Genomic DNA, 21,184 nt, shown 5'->3' on the forward strand with positions numbered 1-21,184 from the left:
CACATCTCTTAGGGTTGCTGGAAGAACAAGGTATTTAGAACTTTTAAAAGCACATGGCACATAGTAAGGAATCAATAAATAAGGGATCTTCTCATTTGGTTTGTTTCAATTATTCTTAAAAACATTTGATATTGTATTCATGGAATAAGACTAGGATGCTATGAAAAAGGAACAGACACACTCCAGCCTCCCTTCCCCCACCAAAAATTATTGACTTAAAATTATATCAAGTGATTTAAAAATTAAATAAAGCTGAAAAGTAAAAGTTGAGAATACCTCTCAGAAAGCAGTCAAAAGAAAAACAAAAGGACTACTAAAACCAGAAAGATCAATATGCACTTAAAGAATTTCTAGAAAGAGGCCAGGGAAGAAAATTACTGAAGAAATAAGAACAGAAGAACACAAGTCTCCAAACTAAAAATGCCCAGTGGATCCAACCACCACAATGGCTTAGAGACAACTCCCAGCACTGACACTTCTTGTGAAATTTCTGCTTCAGCCCAGGCTTACCAGATTACTTTTCTTAAACAACCTTTATATGTCATTGAACTAGCTGAGTAGACACTTCTTAAATGAACCATCCCCAGAATGTGAGCAAACACACCCACTCCCATTATATACTCTAAGTACCCCACCCACTCCCATTACATGCTCTAAGTACCAAAAACCTGACTGTATCTCAGTTTACACATATTTAAGTATTATTTGAGTTTTGATTTCAAGAGTCATGTGCCTGAGGACCACCATGCCTATTTTTTGCTATTGTATTCCCATCAGCTAATACAATAAGCATTTAAGTACTTTCATAAAATCACTGGTTCCTTGGAAATATAATACATGATCAATCGTAAATACCCCTACCACAAAGTTCTAAGGCTCTTTACACGACATAAGGAAATCTCACAAGTTTTTCATAGAGCTTTGGCCTGCGTTTGCTTCTTTTTATTTTTAATCCATCAGTGCCATAACTGACAAGTTGCTTGAAGGAAGTCTCAGGTTTCCTAAAGGAAGGAGCACCATCTAGTGGAAGGATAGAAGATTAAAAAAAAAAAAAATGCTTGAGGCAATTCTCTAAAATGACTAAGCACACAATAGTGACCTATAAAATATTTATTCAAACTAGAAACCGAAGATGTGTTTCAAGTTTTAAGTAATGACAATCAATTATCTTCTCTATAATTTATAACACACCAATTTAAATAAAATTTATAAATAAAATGTACTGTCGAGTGGTCAGTTAAGACCATCTAACTGAACTTTTAACTGAAGTAAACACAGAAATGACAAGGAGAAAAAAGCAATTAGGGCTGCAATATGCCAAAAGTGTAAAAGACACTGAAGTTACACTAATTGCATCTGAAATACGCTGTTCAATATATTAAAGGCGACTTTTTTTTTTTTTTTAATTAGGAAAGTATGTTATACTTTGATATTGAAAGCCTTTGCTTGGTAAGTCAAAATAACCTCATGCAATTTAATAAGAAAACAAGGGAATATGAAAGTAATATAGACATTCTGGTCTTCCATTTTATTGGTGCCGAGAGGGAACATGAAATTAGACAAGGTACGACCCAAGATGGCACACTCCACTGCCATTGTACTGTGTCAGAAAAATCACATCAAATAGTGAGACCTTTCGCTACCAGCCCTTCTGAGGCCCGGCACAGCAGTGAGGAGGGAAGTACATGTCTATCAGGAAAGAACGAATAAAAGCTACAGTTCGGACTAGAAAATGAGGATTAGCTGCTTACAGTGCAACTCTCAGATCAATAGCAACCACTTTATATGGAATGTTAATAATGGCATTTATTTTAACTTCTCTACAGCTAAGCTCTGCGGTCAGAAAAAACAGAATTAAAATAGAACACAAACAGTGGTCATCAACAACTCCCAAAGGTTAGTGCATGTGAGAATGCAGCTTTATTTCCTCACTCTACTCTGTGGCCACCGCATGTCCTCTGGGAACTCTCTCCGCCTTCCTGCATTTCCGGACCCCGGAGAGAGAACTTCTACTGTTTGGAACATCACCAGTCACCGAGGGAGAGTGGATGGGTAGAGAGATGAAGCAAACCGTGCACTAGATCTTAAAGGCTTCTGCTCTGCAGACATGCTTCACTTCTCCACACATCTTATTGACTACACAAGTCACATGGCCATAAGTAACATAACCATACATGTGTCTGTGAACAGCATTATCACAGAATATATGGCAGGATGGATGGCAGGATGGACAGTAACAACAATACACAAAATACTTTTTTGATGCAAAGGGAATCATTTGACAGTAATTAATTTTGTATTACACACACAAAAGCCTATGTCGTCACTTCTAGGTATTTTATAATACATTTCCATTAATGTCTTGATTCATAGAATTATACTAATGCATTTTTAAATATCATTTTGAGACTTCTAAAAGTGGTTATTTGAAAATGTTAAAGATTTTCCAAATATTTTATGTGAAACAGAATTATAAAATCAATCGAATTCAATTTTTTTCCTTTGATGGTACATTATTTACAAATCATGACCACCAGAGAATACCCCTAGCTCCTACTCCCCTTACTGACACGTAGCAATATTAACAATAGCTTTCTTTTTTTAAACAGGTGGATAAAAAGATTTTACTTTATTGTCATCTATCTGTAACAAAACGTGACTTATGCAACAAATGGAGTTGGCCGAACATGATTTTTTTAAAAAACAGCATTATCAATTATTCACGAAAAACCGTAACACTGCAATAAATAAACCCAATGAGATGTGAGCGCCTATTCCTATGCCCACAGCAGGCACTCAAGCAACCGTGAAATGAATGGAAAACAAACTGGGCAGGACAGAGCCTGGAGGCAAAGTGCTGCCATCTCCTTTAATAGCAGTTTTTCTCGAACACTTGCTACGATTCTAGGCAATGTGGAACATACGGGGATAAACTGCACACAGATCTCCCGCCCAAAAGAACGGGACTAAATGGACAACTATATCCATCATTACAGTAGGTGCCAAAATTACATTATGTGTATATGCTTACAAATAAGTGGGAGTATTAGATCAGAGCAAACAGTCCCGGAGGACCTCTCTAGAGCCAGCGTATAAAAAAATAAACCAGACCTCAGACTTGGCTGGGGACTATATACACCTCAGACCCTAATACATGCTCTCCGTAAGACCTGCTGAGCTAAGGTTTTGTATTGGACAGTGGGTCTGTAAAGACGCTTCTGTCTTCTGCATTTAAGACAAAGAGACTGTGTATATGCATGCTTTAAAACAATAAATTAAGAGAGTAGCCTGAGCACAGACCAGAAGATATTTACAATGCATATAAACAAAGATCCAGTATCAGAATACATAAAGTAATCTGAACAAATCAACCAGAAAAAGACAAATAACCAAAGAAAACTAACAGGCAGAGGATATAAGAAGCATAAAAAGGAAAATGGGGCAGCCCATAAACATATGCTGACCCTCTAATATTCAAATAAATATAAACCAAAAGGAGAGAGCATTTCAAATTTTGTATTAAGTTTATTTATTTTGAGAGAGAAAGAACACACACAAATACGGAAGGGGCAGCAAGAGGGAGAGAGAGAATCCCAAGCAGGCTCTGTACCATCAGCGCACAGCCCGATGTGGGGCTCGAACCCATGAACTACGAGATCATGACCCAAGCCAAAATCGAGAGTTGTGTGTTTAACCAACTAAGCCACCCAGGCGCCCCAAGGAGAGAGCATTTCAAATTGATCCTGTTGGCAAAAATCAAGATCTAACAATTCTAAGTACTGACAAGGGCGTGAAGCGACTGGAACTCTCCTCCTACTGGTGGGAGTGTGATATGGTACAGTCTTAGAAGAGCAGACGTGTGCATCTCTGTGGCCCAGCAACCCCATTCTCTGGTGTAATACCTATAGAAACGGCCCCATGTATGCACAAGGGGGGTCTACACAAAGGCTGTTTCCTGCTTCATTTGTAACACTGACATGGAGGTAAAGGTGGTTTCCAGATGAAGGAATCTCGTACCCATAGGACACCTTTCAATGTAAATATCCATCAACAAGTGAATAAGTAATTTGTGATCTAGTCTTATAACACCATACCAACAATGGAAATGAATGGATCAAAACTCTGTGCATCACCCTAAATATATCTCAACATATATAACCAAATCTTTAGTAAAAAGTGAGCTGCAGACAGACAAATGTGTTAAGGATGAATCAAATGATAAAAAAGTCATAAAACATACAAAATAATACCACCTTTTTTTTCAGGGATTCAGACTCAAGACGGAAGTGACCTCTGGCCAGTGAGGGGAAAGGAATGGGAATGAGACGGGACACTCAGGCTTCAAATGAATCTAATATTCTTTCTCCAGTTGTGTGGTGACTGTCTAGGTGTTCAACATTTGTTATCTGCCGTTGTACTGCCCAAACCATTCTGTAACATCTTCTAAGTGAAGGAAACATTAGAAAGCACTTTCAGCCAACTCAAGGAGGTTTTCACGAATTTCAAATCGCAGGCTGTTAATGTTCATTACAATTTTACAGAGTGAGAGCAAGGAAATAAAAAAACCAAACACGGAAGTTTATTAAGGCCAGCAAGTATCATCGTGGAAAAAAAAAAGAAGAAAAAACAAAACAACCAGAAATGTAGCCAAAGGGATACTGAAAAGAATAGCGCGAACCCAGAGACAAGAACCTTGCATGCAGCTAGAAGAAAGATAAAGAAATTAAGGATGCTGCTGCTGCTAACGGCAACTGTGTGCCAGACTGTTTAAACCACGTTTCTCATATTCATTCATTTACTCCTAACAACAAGCATGCAAGGTAGGTACGACTATCATCTCCATTTTAGGTACAAGGAACAGGAGGCGCAGCGAGGTAAAATAACGAGGTGCTATGTTCTTACTGTCGGCACGATATTCTTGGCACAGCCAGAACCCGAGTCCAGGCAATGCGGCTCCAGGGTCCCAGCTCGGAGCCGCTACCATAGACGTGTGCTCACGAGAAGGGGAAGCCCGGGTGTCTGGACACACGGAACACTCCTCAGTACACCCAACGGCCCATAATTAAGGCACTGCAAGAGAGGTGACCAAACACAAGGAGAACAAAATGACCACAAGAACGAGAGAAAAGGGGAAAAAAGAGAGGCAGCAAAGGTCCGAACTTGATCTGGATGGATAGTGAAAGTTGTCCTGGAGGTCATGGGATTCCTCCCTCTAGAAATTACCTTTATTGTCTTCAGCCACATATTAGACTCCCTCTTTCATTCATACGATCGTGATTATTAGCCTAAAGTACCAAGCTAAACTTCAAGGAATGTTACCCAGCCTCTGTCCCCAAATCCAGTGGAGTTGACACCAAAAGTTAATTGCAATCTATTCTAGATTTGGGGACACATATTCCTGAAATACTGTTAAAATGGTGCCTGGGTCTCCAAGGCAGGCCATAAAAGCACGTTTAAATGGATCGTATGAAACTCCACCTCAGCCTGGAGTTTTCTTTAAACAGAAGTTGTGTCCCTATACACCGTTTCACACAACTGAGAGAAGCATGGACCTAGCCTCTGCACGACCTGCCACATCCCATTCCATCCTGTCCCTACTCCCTTTTTCCATCTGTGTCCACAAGTAATTGTGGCAAATGTACTTTGAGAACCAATTCAGAACGTAGGGACCACGCTTGTGGCCCAAACGCCATCCCGGCTACAAGACGTGAACTACTGCTTGCCCTGGCATTAAAGCAAGGGTTCCCGAAAAACTGCACAGTCCAGAGATTGGTGTGATAAAGGGAGGTGAACCAGGGTACTGGAAGTGTAAACACAGAGTTGCCCAGTCACTTCCAGACACATACGATCGCCTGTAAGATGATGTGGCGAAACCTAATAAAGTGGGGTGCCTGGGGGTCTCAGTCGGTTAGGCATCCGACCCTTGATTTCAGCTCAGGTCACAATCTCATGGTTCATGAGATCAATCACGGTTCCACTGACCATTAAGATCATGGTTCGTGGGGCTCTACACTGACAGCACGGAGCCTGCTTAAGATTCTCTCTTTCTCTCTCTTCTCTGCCCCTCCCCTGCTTGCACTCTCTCAAAATAAATAAATAAACTTAAAAAAAAAAAAACGAATAAAGTGGGAGATGCATGTCTCTGTGGCCCAGCAAACCCACTGTTAGGTATACTAGCTAAAGAAGCTGGATATTTCCCCAGTAGAATTCCTAGTCTCTGGAACTGGAGAATCACAGGAATCACCTCCACAAGGAAAGGGAGAAAGTTACGGCCTTCCTGATTCCACCCAATTCTAGTGCATGAACGGTTCTCAAGTGTTTCGAGGTAGGAAACACCCCACATGCATTTTTACAAAGTGAACAGACTCCTTGTAATTAAACGATGAATAAATGCAAATTGAAGAGGTCTGTTCTGAAATTCAGTATATTTGAACAATCGTTTAAATCTCACGATTTAACTCTCAGAAGACACCGATCCATTACGCTGAACACAGGACACAGAACACGGGACACAGTAGGACACAGCCCCGTGGAACATTCACAAACCTGGCTTCTATTCACTCATCCCCAGTCCCACGCAAATCTCAAAGAAGGGTTACATATGGCCTCTGTTTTGAGAGTATGAATTACAAAGGCAACAATTTACCCAGGGTCTCAGGAATTCCTATCTTCGGCAGACTTTACATGTTTCTGTGCCTGAAAAAATGTAAACTATAACGTAAGAAATAACTTTGTCTGGCTCCTCCAACAGAGCTGGCTGAACAATTACCTTTGATTGGCCAAGGAGCTTTACCAGCTGCTGATACCCAGTTCTCTACTTTGTCAGACCAGGTGGCCATGGATCATTCGCAATGTCTGGCTGTCTTTTCCTTTTCCTCCCACCCAAGGCAAACAGTATTGCAGAGTCAAGTAACATAACCTCCCCAACGGGTTTACTCTCTGAACCTAACACCACCTCTCCCCTCTCAAACAGCACAATTTGTTTCTAACGAGCCCTGTACCCACAAGTATCTTATAAAATAGGTTTTCAGCCTTGAATCTGATTTACTACTATGAAAATATCACCTTTCCCCCACCCAGTACGATGCTTTTCATTGCTTCTAGATTAAAAGAAAAGAGGAATCCAAAGTGCCTGCACAGAAAATCAGTTTATAAAACCACTGCTCAAAACGTGATCCCTCTTTTTTTTTGTAGCTTGACTGGATCAATTATCTGGGAAATAACTCCTTTCCAAGCAAGTCTCAGGGTGCTAGTTATTAAGAAAATTGGAATTATTGAAAGATTAAGATCACACATCACCTTCAAATTGGCTTTTCATTTTCTAAAGTTTCCAGGTTGGAGATATAAAATTTTCTAAGTATATTCTTGTTCAGAGGTTGCCTTCTGAGCATCTATTCAAGACTTATTTTTAGACCCAGACTAAGAAGACTTTTACTTTTAAAACTCTACCTAAATTCACAAATATTAAAAAATTTACAGATTCGCATTGATATGGAGATTTAAAATAAACGCCCACTAATTTATCCACCATCTCTTACGTCCACTGGTCAATACTCTGCCCAAGATTTATCATATGTTTCATTAAAAACAAAATTGCAGGGGCGCCTGGGTGGCGCAGTCGGTTAAGCGTCCGACTTCAGCCAGGTCACGATCTCGCGGTCCGTGAGTTCGAGCCCCGCGTCAGGCTCTGGGCTGATGGCTTGGAGCCTGGAGTCTGTTTCCGATTCTGTGTCTCCCTCTCTTTCTGCCCCTCCCCCGTTCATGCTCTGTCTCTCTCTGTCCCAAAAATAAATAAACGTTGAAAAAAAAATTTTTTTAAAAAAAAACAAAATTGCAGGACATCTCGTTAAGAAGAGAAGCTATTTCCAATTCAAGTATAATTTGGTAGGGAGCTGGTGTTCCAAATACACAGAGAACTCGTTACAAATCAGTAATAAAACAACCAAATTAAAAGGTGGACAAAGAAAGACTTTTGGTTTCAGTTCAGCTAATTAAGCCGAATGAAAGTCACACAGCAAACTGCCACTGGGAAATCAGCAAGAACAGGGGAATTGAGAGATTCGTGGCCAAGATCAGCTTAGCAGAGGCAAAAGCTGCTGGAGCCAGAAAGTTGTAGGAAAACTTAAATGGTAGTTCATATGCATTGATGGTGGCCGAATGTGGACTAGTTTGAGAGTTTAAAAACTCCTGAGACCCAGTTGTCAAGGAGGCCTCTGCACTTTCCTCCCACCACGTTCTCATGGTGAAGACAGGAGAAAAATCCTGTCTAGTATTTCAAATAGGAGAATGGAGAAATAACCGTTTCTTTTTAGTTTATTTATTTTTGAGAAAGAGAAGGAGAATAATTGGGGAGGGGCAGAGAGAGAGGGGGGAGATACAGAATCCATACATAGCAGGATCCAGGCTTCAACCTGTCAGCACAGAGCCCGATGCAGGGCTCAAACCCACAAACAGGGAGATCGTGACGCTTAACCAACTGAGCCACCCAGGCGCCCCAAGAAATAACCATTTTGAAATGCATAGGCCAAGAGCCTTCTCCATAGCAGAGGCCTGCCAATTAAGACAGGTTGCTTTACTAGAGCCCTATCTGACCTGGGGAAAAAAACAATGAGGTCAACCCCAGCCCCTACTAGCCTTCTTGTCCCAACTAAGGAAAGAAAGAAAGAAGAAAACAAGAGGCTAGGAAATGCTCCTGAAGGTCACCAGAGCCCAGGGACTCAGGTCCACTAAATAACTGACGTTTAATCATGAGATCACAGAACAACTCACCACCAACAGGGCTCCAGTGAAACAACAATAGATTGTAACTGAGAGCTGCACAGCACAGACTCCCGGAGAGCTCCTAAGGAAAGCCAGAGAAGGGAGCAGGGGAGGGAAGAGACACTCAGGTTTCTGAAGTCTTCTGACACTGACAGCTAGAGCAAACTTTAAACACAGTCCAGCTCCTAACCAGATTAACATAAAAACTCCCACTGAAAGCCTAACTCCGTCAGCTTCTATTACCCAATACGTTATGTCCAGCTTTGAACAAAAAAAAAATTTAAGACATGATAAAAGACAAACACAGTCTGAAGAGATAAAGCAACCATCAGAACCAGACTCAGGACACAGATTCATGGAACTAATAAATAGGGAGATTAAAATAAGTCTGATTAACATGTTAATGGCTCTAATGGAAAAAGTGGACAGCATGCAAAATCAATGTATAATGTAAGCAGAGGGATGGAAATTCTAAGAGAAAATTAAAGTGGGATGCTAGAAATCAAGAACACTGCACCAGAATTGAAGAATGCCTTTGATGTGTTCATCAGTGGATTGGACATGGCCAAGGAAAAAATCAGTAAGATTGACAATATGTTAATGGAAATTCCCAAAACTAAAATGCAAAAAGGAACGAAATACCCAAGAGCTGTGGACAATACAAAAGGTATAACAAATACATAATGGAAACACCAGAAGGAGAACAAAGAGAGAAAGGAGAAGAAACATTCAAAGTAATGATGGCTGAAAATTTTCCAAAATTAATGTTAAAAATTATAAACCACAGATAAACCACAGATCTAGGAAGCTCAGAGAACACCAAATAGACTACATGCCAAAAAAAAAAAAAAATCTACACCTTGCATTAATACTGAAACAGCAAAAACCAAAGATGAAGAGACTGAAAAAAAGCCCAAGTGGGGGGAGGTGGGGAAACACCTTACCTACAGAGGACAAGGATAAGAATTACATCGGACAACTCATCAGAAAGCATGCAAGCAAGATGGAAGGGGTGTGGGGGAATAAAGTGTTAAAAGAAAAACTCACCACCTAGAATTCTGTATCTGGTGAAACTGTACTTCAAACATGAAGGAAAAATAAAAACAAAACACTGAAATGAGCAAACATAAGTTCAAGGTATCCGGTACCCAGTAGACCTATCTAGCAACAAGTAGTAAAAGAAGCTATTCAGAGAGGAGAATGATAGAGGTAGGGCACTGAGAAAAGGAATAATAAATATAAAAAAAATGTTTTCTTGTTCTTAACTGATCACATAACTTCAAAATAGCAATGTGCTGAGTTATTTAAAAATATGAGTGAATGGATTATTCAATGTTATATGTTATTATGCAATGTTATAAAGGATGGAAAATAGGAATGGGGAGTAGTTTCTTACAAGAAAAAAATTTTACTACCTGTGAAATTGAAAGTGAACCTAGATGAGTGGTAAATGAATGTAGCAAACTCTAGGGCAAGCACTAAAAAAAAAACCTTTGTAAAAAAGTATACTGGAGGGGGCGCCTGGGTGGTTCAGTTGGTTGAGCATCTGACTCTTGATTTCATGTCATGATCCCAGGGTTGTGGTATCGAGCCCCATGTCAGCCTGCTTAAGATTCTCTCTTTCTCTCCCTCTCTCTCTCTCAAAACAATAAAAATAATAAAGGTATAATGGATATGCCAGGAAAGAATAAATTGAATCATATAAAAAGTCCAACTAAAAGCAGAGAGGGAAAAGTAAGAGAGGGTGATAAAAATATAAAAAGAACAAGTGTAATGAGTAGAAATCAGTTGCAAAGATGGTGAATATTAACCCAACTACATCAACAATGACTCTAAATGTGGATGGTCTAAATATGTCAATTAAAACAAGAGACAGAGAGTAGATAAAAAGGAAGATCCAACTATATGCTGTCTACAAGAAACCCATTTTAAATATAAGTCACAGGTAGATTAAGAGTAAAGAAATGGATGAAGATAAACCATACGTATATTAACCACAAGAAAGCTGAAGAACCTATACCAATTTCAGACAAAGCAGATGGCAGAACAAGGAAAACTGTCAGGGATAAAAGAGGGTATTACATAATGATAAAGGGGTCAGTTCTCTGAGAACACGTAACAATCCTTAATGTGTATGTACCTAATAAGAAGAGTGTCACAATACACGAGGCAAAAACGGGACACCTGGGTGGCTCAGTCAGTTAAGCATCCGACTCTTGATTTCAACTCATGTCATGATCTCACAGTTCGTGGGTTCCAGCCCAACATGGGGCTCTATGCTGACAGCATGAAGCCTGCTTGGGATTCTCTCTCTGCCCCAACCCTGCCTGCACACACCTGCTTGCTCTCTCTCTCAAAATAGTTAAACTTTAAAAAAGAGAGAGAGAAAGAACTAAAATCAAAAATGTAATAAGCTTCTACCTTAGGAAACTAGAGCAAGAATTGCGAGGAGAAGAAAGGAAAGAATAAAATAGCAGAAATCAATGGAATTGAAACGGGGAAACAATAGAAAAAAAAAAACCACACAACCAAAAGCTGGTTCTTTGTAAAGATTAATAACACTGATAAACCTACAAGCAGGCTAGTCAAGAAAAAATGAAATTAGACACAAATTACTATTATCAGAAATGAAAGAGGAGTCATCAGTATGGATCCTATGGACATTAAAAAGATAATAAAAGATAATGAACAATTCTATGCTCTCAAATTTGATAACTTACATGATTTGCACCAATTCCTTAAAAGACACAAGTGACAAAAACTCTCACACAAGGAGAAATAGGTGATCTAAATAGGCCTATTTCTAATATAGAACTTAAATTAACAATTAGTAACCTTCCAAAACAGCAAGCTCTGAGCCCAGATGGTTTCACTGGTAAATTTAAGAAAAAAAATTATACCAATCCTCAAACTCCTCCAGAAAAAAAACAGAATCAGAAGGTGCATTTCCTAACTCATTCTATGGGGCCAGCATTACCCTATTACCAAAACTAGAGAAAAACATTACAAGAAAGGAAAACTACAGACTGTATCTCTTACGAACAGAGATGCAAAAATCCTCAATAAAACATCACCAAATCAAGTCCAACAATGTAGAATATGAATTATATACCAAAACTAAGTGGGTTTTTTTTCCAGAAATGTCATATTCAGAAGTATTAATCACATCACATCAAGAGGATAAAAAAAAAATACGATCATATCAATAGATGCAAAAAAAAAAAATGCAACACCTATTCATGATAAAAACAATCAGCAAACTGGGAATAGAAAAGCCTTCCTCAATTTGATAAAGAACATGTAGCAAATACCTAGAGGTAACATCATACTTAATGGTGAAAAACTAGACTCCTTCCACCTAAGATCAGTAACGAGGGAAATAGGTCACCTCTCACCATTCATATTCAATACTTAGCTAGAAATCCTAGCTAATGCTCTAAGACAGGAGAAGGAAATAAAAGGCATACAGATTGGGAAAGAAGAAGGAAAACTGCCTTTGTTCACAAGTAGCATGATTATCTATGTAGGAAATCCCAACGAATCAAATAAAAAAAACTCTGGGAACCGGTAAGTGATTATAGCAAGGATTCAGGATGCTACCTTAATGTACAAAAATCAGTTATATTTCTATGTACCTGTGTTCTGTGAAAGAGAGTTATATGCAAAACAATCTCCACAGGCCAAAGATGCTATAAGACCAAAAAGGCTGACAAGCCCAGCTTGACGAGAGATGGGTTTATTAAGAGGACTTATGGGCAGAACCGTGTCTTGGGTGGCTGTAACATGAGTAGGTCTCCACAACCACACCTCCACTAAGAAACTGGGAAGTGCTGGGGGACCACCCGGGAGAAAATGTTTGAGAATCATTATCTTATCTCCAGAGCAGATGAAGGACATTATGACACTATGCACCAACGGTGTACTTAAGGGTGTGACTAGGCAAAAAGAAAGAATATGGGAGGGAGCTGTGTTCCAGAAGGCTTCAGATCACAGACAGCTGTCAAGACAGATCTGTCCAAGACAGCCTTGAACTGGTTTACACAACTATCAATGAACAACTGGAATTTGGGAATTAAAACCGAAATATCATCTACATTAGCCCCCAAAACAAAAACTTAGGTATAATCTAACAAAATATGGACAGAATCTAAATAAGTACAAAAACTCTGATGAAAGAAATCAAAGATGATCTCAATAAACAGAAATTCCATGTTTACAGACAAGAATCCACAATAGTTTTATGATGTCAATTCTTCTCGACTTGTTTTACATATTCAACACAATCCTAGCAAGTTATTTTGCACATATGGCAAACTGATTCTCAGGTTTATATGAATAGGCAAAAGACCCAGAATAGCTGACATAATACTGAGAGGAACAAAGTCGGAAGACTCACACCAACCAACTTCAAGACTCACTACACAGCTACAGGAATGAAGACAGAGTCATACTGGTAAAAGAATAGATAAGTAGATCAACAGAACATAACAGAGCCTAAAATAAAACCCACACAATTACAATCAACTGGTCTTTGACAGAGGAGCAAAGACAATCCAGGGAAGAAAGGCCAGTCTTTTCAAACACTGATGCTGAAAACAACTGGATAATCACAAGCAAAAATTTGAAGCTAGACACAGAAGTTACACCTTTCACAGAAATTAACTCAAGGTAGATCACAGAACTAAATGTAAATACAAAACTGTAAAACTCCTACAAGATAACAGAGGAGAAAATCTAGCTGACCGTGAGCATGGCAATGAGTTTTCAGATGCAACTCCAAAAGCCCAATTTATAAAAGAAAAATTGTTAAACTGGCATTATTAAAAGTAAAAACTTCTGCTCTGTGAAAGACACCATTAAGAGAATGAAAAGACAAGCCACAGATTGGAAAAAAAATATCTGCAAAACACATATCTGATAAAAGACTCATATCCAAAAAAGCCAAAAAAAAAACAAACCAAAAAACACACAAACTGATAAAACTCCAGGGAAAAACACAGCTCAGTTAAAAAATGGGCAAAACATCTGAAGAGACACTTCTGTAAACCTAAGACTGTTCTAAAAAGTAAAGTCTATTTTTTCAAAGGAATCCAATGAGCAAAAAATGGGCAAAGAATCCAGAAACAGACATTTATGCAAAGAAGATACACAAATAGCCAACAAACACATGAAAAGATGTTTAACATCGTCATTCACCAGGGAAACGCAAACCACAACAAGGAGGTATCACGTCACACCTTCTAGGAAAGTTAGAAGAAAAAGGTCAGGTAAAAACAAGCGTTGACAAGGACACAGAAATCAGAAGCCTCACACACTCCTGGTGGGAATGAAATGGTGGGGCCACCTTGGGAAACAGTGTGGCAGTTCTTCAAAATATTAAACGCAGAACTGCCATTTAACCCAGCAATTCCACTCCTAAGTAGGTACCCCCCAGACATGAAACCATGTCCGCATAAAAACGTGTATATGCACATTCTTTTTAAAAAATGTTTAACGTTTATTTATTTTTGAGAGAGACATAGCATGAGCGGGGGAGAGGCAGAGAGAGAGAGATGGAGACGCAGAATCCGAAGCAGGCTCCAGGCTCACAGAGCCCGACGCGGGGCTTGAACTCATGAACCGTGAGATCGTGACCTGAGCCGAGGTTGGACGCTTAACGGACTGAGCTACCTAGGTGCCCCCGTATATGTATATTCTTAGCAGGATTATTCATGATAGGCAATAGGTGGAAACAAGCCAAATGTCCAACACTGTATAAAAGGATAAACAAAACTAGTATAGTCATACCATGGAGTACTACTGGGCCATAAAAAGGTATGAAGTATTGTACATGTTATCATGTGGATTAAGCTAAGTAACAGAAGCCAATCACAAACAAATCCACATGTTCTATACTCCACTTACATGAATTATCCAGAATGGGTAAATATAGAGACAGAGAGTAGATTAGTGGTTGCTTAGGGCTGGGGTGGGGAAGGGTAGGAGGACACAGGGATTAGGGAATGTCAGTTACCTGAGATAGGGGGTTTGGGGAGGTGATGAAAATATTCTAAAACTGATTGCGGTGATGGCTGAACAATTTTGTGAATACCCTTAAAACCATTGTGCATATACTTTAAATGGGTAAATTCTATGATATACTGTAAACTAGATCTCAAAAACGCTGTTATAAAAAGTGTTACCATCTAAATATCAATGGCTCCCAAACAGTTGCCAGATTTCACAAATATAAATACAGCATGGTTCATACTTAGACTAAAAAAAAAAAGAAAAAAAATACTGTTCATTTTGAGTTCAAATTAAGATGGAGGCCTTGGATTTCATGTGGCAACCCTACTCCCAAATCTATTATCTCCAACCTAGAACATCATTATCCTCAATTCAAGATCTAGGGGTCCAACTATACAGTAGCCAGTTCTCTTTGGTTATCCCCCAAATATCAAATGAACATATAACTAAAATCACCTTTCTTCTGAGGAGAGATTCAAAATACGTTAAGAATTGGTAACTTAGGGCTTATACAGATCTCCTGGAGCCCTCTCCTAACCCCTGATGGCCTGGCATAAACAAGCTGGTGGTTGGATTAGGGGTGTGGGGGTGTCCGGGGGCAGAGGTCAGCAGTTGTTTACCAAGGAAGGGGAAGAAGTTTCCATATGTTAACAAAGGGCAGGCTTGCTGGTGAGGGCAGGCTGAATATCAGCCTCCCTTTCTCCACACTAAAATCACCTCCCCTCTCTCACATCCCTTCCCATCTCCATAGCACACTAATTTACTTCTTAAAAAAAAAAAAAAAAAATGATAGCTTCATTCCCCTGATTTAAACCTCTCTATGCACTGGGTCCTACTGCGTTGGGATAAAGTCAAAGTCATTCAAGAATGGGTCTTGGCTTACCTTCCTCGCCACACTTTGCATTGCTCCCCACACCTTTCCTTACTCCATGTACCAGCCCAGAGAACCTGTCAGTCTCCATCCTAAAGGCACAAGGCTCCATCTTGCCTGCAGGTGTTTGTGTAGATTATTCCTTCTGCCTAACCCTGCCAACCCCCCATAAATTCTTACTTGAGCAATGCCTAGTCAACATTCAAGTTTCACCTTAAAATATCAAATGCTCCATGAGCCTCTGGATCCAGTGTTGAGTTAGGCACCAAAAAAAGCTCTACACGTAAAATGGGATGCCTGGGTGCCTCACTTGGTTAAGCATCTGACTCTTGATTTTGGCTCAGGTCAAGATCTCACAGTTCCGTGAGTTCGAGCCCCACATCGGGCTCTTTGCTGACAGCGCAGAGCCTGCTTGGGGTTCTGTCTCCCTGTCTTTCAGCCCCTCCCCTGCTTGCTCACTCTCTCTCTCGTGACTTAACCACAGAACACTGTAACTGCCCATCCCCTCGTCTATAACCCCTCTGGGAGACTGGAGACTGCAAGCTAGGGACTGTCCAACAGAAAATGGTAGCCCTATTGGCTCATACAGAGTGTGGCAAGAGTAAGAACTCAACAAAGACAGGATGATGAAAACATCAAAAGTTAAAATTATGTAACTAAATGTTGTAAGGGTGTGGTTGAGTGTTATACCATTACTCTTTAAGACCGAAATCACAGAAATACAGTAATTAAGCCACATTAAAAAACTTTCTTGGGGCGCCTCGGTGGATTGATCGGTTGAGCATCTGACTTGATTTCAGCTCAGGTCATGATGTCATGGTTGTGAGATGGAACCCCGTGTTAGACTCTGCACTGACAGAGTGGAGACTGATTAAAATTCTCTCTCCCTCTCTCCCTCTGCCCCCTCCCCTGCTCTCGCTCTCACTCAAAAAACAAAAACAAAAAACTTTCTTAAAAATAATCAACGTGTGTTTTGTTGAAACAATTTGGAATCCCAAAAAAAGCTGCTACCTTTTTTCTCCTGCTCGTACACATATATGCAACTATTTAAGAGGGTAACGAAAACATCCGCAACTATTTAACAAAAACTGTGATATTCTTTTCCTGGAAACGGAACACAATTGTGAAATACAAACAAAAATTTCTTGAGGAAACAGAAGTAACAACCTTGTTTAAAATAAACATTTAAGCAAGTCTTTATGCCATATCTTGTTCTAAACTAAACTTAGGGACGCTTGGGTGGCTCAGTTGGTTGAGCACCGGACTCTGGATTTCAGCTCAGGTCATGAGCCCAGGGTTGTGGGATCGACCCCAGTGTTGGGCTCCAAGCTGACTGTGGAGCCTGTTTGAGCGTCTCTCTCTCTCTTTCCCCTCTCCCCCTCCCCCTGCTTGTGCTTTCTAAAATAAAATAAAAAAATAAACTTAAACCAGATTACAAAAACACATACATCACAAACAAGTAAAATAAAATGTAAAGAAATCTCAACAGGAAAAAACCACAGCGGTAGAAGATAAATTTAGAAATGAGATAGGGACACAAACTGTATGCTGCACGGTTCTATTTGTACATGATGGGTCAAAAATGTGGCTCTCAGGGTGCAGGGGTGGCTCAGTTGGTTATGCGTCTGACTCTTGATTTCGGCTCGGGTCATGATCTCACGGTTGTGAGACTGAGCCCCACGCCGGACTCCGTGCTGATCGTGGAGCCTACCTGGGATTCTCTCGTATCCTCTGCCTCTCCTCGGCTGTCTCTCTCTCTCAAAACCGTGGCTCTCTCTAGGGGCGCCTGGGTGGCTCAGTCGGTTGAACGTCCGACTTCAGCTCAGGTCACGATCTCGCGGTCCGTGAGTTCGAGCCCCGCGTCAGGCTCTGGGCTGATGGCTCAGAGCCTGGAGCCTGCTTCCGATTCTGTGTCTCCCTCTCTCTCTGCCCCTCCCCCATTCATGCTCTGTCTCTGTCTCTGTCTCAAAAATAAATAAACGTTAAAAAAAAAAAATTAAAAAAAAAAAAACGTGGCTCTCTGCTTACTGGTGGTCTACCACATTCACTGTGTCATGTGAACACTGCTATCCTTGTCGTAGAGCCACGGCTTCTCTAGGATATTTCCCACATCTTCTATCAGGACCGCCTTTCTTCAGACACTTCTAAAATCTCATGCTCACAGTCCTGATTATCCACCTCCTCAATTTAGGAGTTTTTCTTTTTAAAAAATAGCTGCGGCTAACACTCTCTAGGATCATAACACTTCCTTTCCGGTGACAAGCTCGTAACTACAGTATCCCTGCCAGAGCACCGCTCGTGACCCTAACTAAGGTGGCATGCCATACCTGTCACAGGCTGTTAACGCCAAACTGCCTCTTCTTAAGCATATTTCACATTAGACCAGAAGGCTACGCGTATTTAAAACCGTGCGATGTTGTAACAACCATTTTTTTTTTTTTTTGTAAGCATAAAATAGGGTGACCGCTATGAAAACTCTGTGCTGGAATAAAATCCAGTTTTGCCTGTACCTAGCTTTCAATCACATCCCGGCAGCTACAACTTCAGGCAAAAGAGCCTAACATCAAAGCACATTTTGATTCACTCTGAAACACATCTTGTCCGATTCCTTTTGCTCTACCAAGATTTATGGACAAAAGCTGGAGGCTTCTATCCTCCAATAGAGGCACTTGGAATACAGTTAAGCAGACTGTTCCAGTGTTTAAAGTGTGATCCCATGAGCCTGCCTCCTGGAGGCATTTTAGACTTTACATACTTGAAAATGAAGAGAATGGGTCAGTCAAAGGACACACTCGAGGTGTGCATGTGACAGAAGCTGGGAAGGGGGGTAACCAGTTAGAAACAGAGAATGGACTGGGGGGGGGGGACACTGTAAACCTTACTTTAAAAATACATTTTATAGTAATTACTGAAAGACATTTGCAATAGTACACATGTTACTGTGCTATTTAAATATTGGCCACGTCAACCTGGAATTAAATTCCATTCGCTGTTTTTAATAAAATCAGACATCAATAACTGTATGCTCCCTAACCACTTGTTATTCGCATTTACTTTGAAAAACCATCTAGGCCTGAAACTCAAAAGCTAGTGTAACTAAGATTTTTTTTAAGTTTATTTATTTATTTTGAGAGAGAGAGAGAGAGAGAGAGAGAGAGAAAGTGGGGGAGGGGCAAAGAAAGGGGGGGGGGAGAGACAGAGAATCCCAAGCAGGCTCCACACTGTCAGCACAGAGTCTGATGTGGGGCTCAAACCCACAAACCATGAGATCATGACCTAAGTTGACATCAAGAGTTGGATGTTTAACCGACTGAGCCACCCAGGCGCCCCAATAACTAAGATTTTTTTTTTTTAAAACATTAGTGTTCTTTTAATAGAAATCATACCCATCTCTGTCATTACTTTTTGGTCCTTTACATACTATGATATTAATTTTTTTAATACTTAATGCCTGCTTATACTTGCCAAACCGATGTAACTATTCAGAGAACTAAGCGCTTCACTCTTTTATCTGAAACTCGCAAACGGTCTTGTCAACAGATACCACAATTTCCATTTTAGATAGGTAAGGAAACCGAGATAGCAGCCACATCACAAATGCATGCATTGTTTTGGGCAGGTCTATTTAATGATTAAGGGGGTGATGAAGTCATTTGAAATCCGTTTTATTCCACCTAGATCAAATCAATTTGAACAAATCCATAGGTATCTAACTTCCAAACATTCCACACAGGAATATTTTCATGATTGCCTCTGGAAATCATAAACGTCATTCAATTATAATCTCAAGAGCACTTCTGACACACCCCAACAGAGTAACTGAACTCCCCCAAATTTTTCAGAACACAAAGATAAAGATACCTTGGCGATTATATGAAAACTAAATGAACAAAGCACGCTAGTCTTTACATGTATTGCTAAGAAGATGCCACTTCTCAACATTTTCATTTCTTGAGAATTGCCACCTCTTGAGGCATGCAAATTTCAGCAGATTAGACAAAATGTATTAAGAATTATTCTATCCTGTGAAGCAACAGCACTTCAGAAGTGGTTCATTTTCAAACACTATGCATCAGTAAAAGCCTTCTATCACGACCAGCAACCATAACAAATTTAGCTGAATTCAGTGTCGGTCCAGCTGGAGCTAAGGCATCAGAGGGGTCCATCTCCTACAGACTCAAGCGGGACTCACAATTTTTTTCAGCTTGAGTTAAATGAAAGAAAATGCAATTCATATTTCCAGAAGCAAAAGTGGCATATTTTCCAGTAAGCTTCTTGTTCTCATTTTACTATTTTAAGAGCTCTGATCACTCCCAGGGTTGCTGTGTGGCAAGATCTCATTTCTGGTGGCTGATCAATTTCCATGGCCTGATGCTTCACCAAAACCGTCTCCAGAAACTGTTTTTACTCGCATTTAGCATCAGGATATTTATACACAAAATACCATTTCAATGGCGTTGCACCAAAAAAGAAACAGCTTGCTCGAATTTCAGTTGACTTTGTTAAAGGAAATTATTTTAAATTAATGTGGCTACTGAACCACTGCCATCCTTAACCTCAGAAAATATATTCCTTCTAATTTTTGCTGTGAACACTTATTTATTCGAGTTAAACTCCAGCTCATGACTGTCGACCATAAAGAGTCTAAACCTTCCTGCTACTATTTCATATTCTTTTTCTAAACAGGGCAAGCACATGTTTGCTGCATTAGTATGCACAGCGAGATCACCACCATTAAGTGAAATCATCTATATATTTTTGGTGGGATCTTTAACAACTTCCACGCCCGTCAGGGAAATGGAACAAGGCTGTTTTGTTTTCAGACAGCAACAATTTGATCTCTGGTTTACTAGATGGCGCTCAACATATTTTTCCATATGTTTTTCCGCAAAGAGAATCTGACATCAGCATGGTTTACCTTTACCAGTGAATGCAGGCTTTTTTCACCAAACATGTCCCAGAGGAAGGTCAGGTCTTCCTGGCTATCCACATGTGGCTGCAGCTGGGCTGGCAAGGCAGCCAACAGCTCATACAGACCTATAAAACGAAAATAAAACACAAAGCGTAATCTTAGAGTGATCTCATTAATTTCGCTTTAAGGTGTGTGTAAATGACAGCTGGAACATGTCGTTTTTACTGGATCTGTATTCTGGGCCATCAAGCAAAACACTTCTCCAAAGAAGCCAAGGAATCTTTTGGATTTTTAAATTCCACGCAAGTGTGTATCAACAGGCGAGTTTTTACCTTTGAATTGTCAACATTCTACAGCCGTCCAAGTTTACATAACCCGGGACAGAAAATGTCTACAAACGTTCAAGAAAAAAAAAAAAAAAAAAAAAAGAAGAAGAAGAAGAAGAAAACGCATACATTCCTTTCCTTAATCGTTATTACATTTCCCTCAATGTTAGCCAAAGAGTGAAATGAGTCATGAATAGGAAAAACTTCCTTAGAAGAGCAGAAAATTGATAGAGTGGTCCATTAAAAAGGTTTTGTGGTTTCCAAATAGTTCCTAATAACATATAGCTTCAAAAACATTTGCATTAT

General features: G+C 39.9%; 1 protein-coding gene across 3 annotated transcripts in view; it reads right to left on the reverse strand.

The window, feature by feature from the left end:
• MPP7 (MAGUK p55 scaffold protein 7) overlaps positions 1 to 21,184 on the reverse strand; it is a 299,853-nt gene that overhangs the window by 164,497 nt on the left and 114,172 nt on the right. For all 3 annotated transcript variants that reach the window (XM_047065426.1, XM_047065427.1, XM_047065428.1), the window contains exon 3: positions 20,559 to 20,677. In XM_047065426.1, the coding sequence (XP_046921382.1) occupies positions 20,559 to 20,677 (119 nt within the window). The remainder of the gene's footprint in view (positions 1 to 20,558; positions 20,678 to 21,184) is intronic.

This window comes from Lynx rufus, unplaced genomic scaffold (assembly GCF_022079265.1).
Source record: "Lynx rufus isolate CCGP_SWC_20201006 ecotype Redwood Valley unplaced genomic scaffold, mLynRuf1.p SCAF_7, whole genome shotgun sequence".
In the NCBI taxonomy this organism is placed as follows: Eukaryota; Metazoa; Chordata; class Mammalia; order Carnivora; family Felidae; genus Lynx; species Lynx rufus.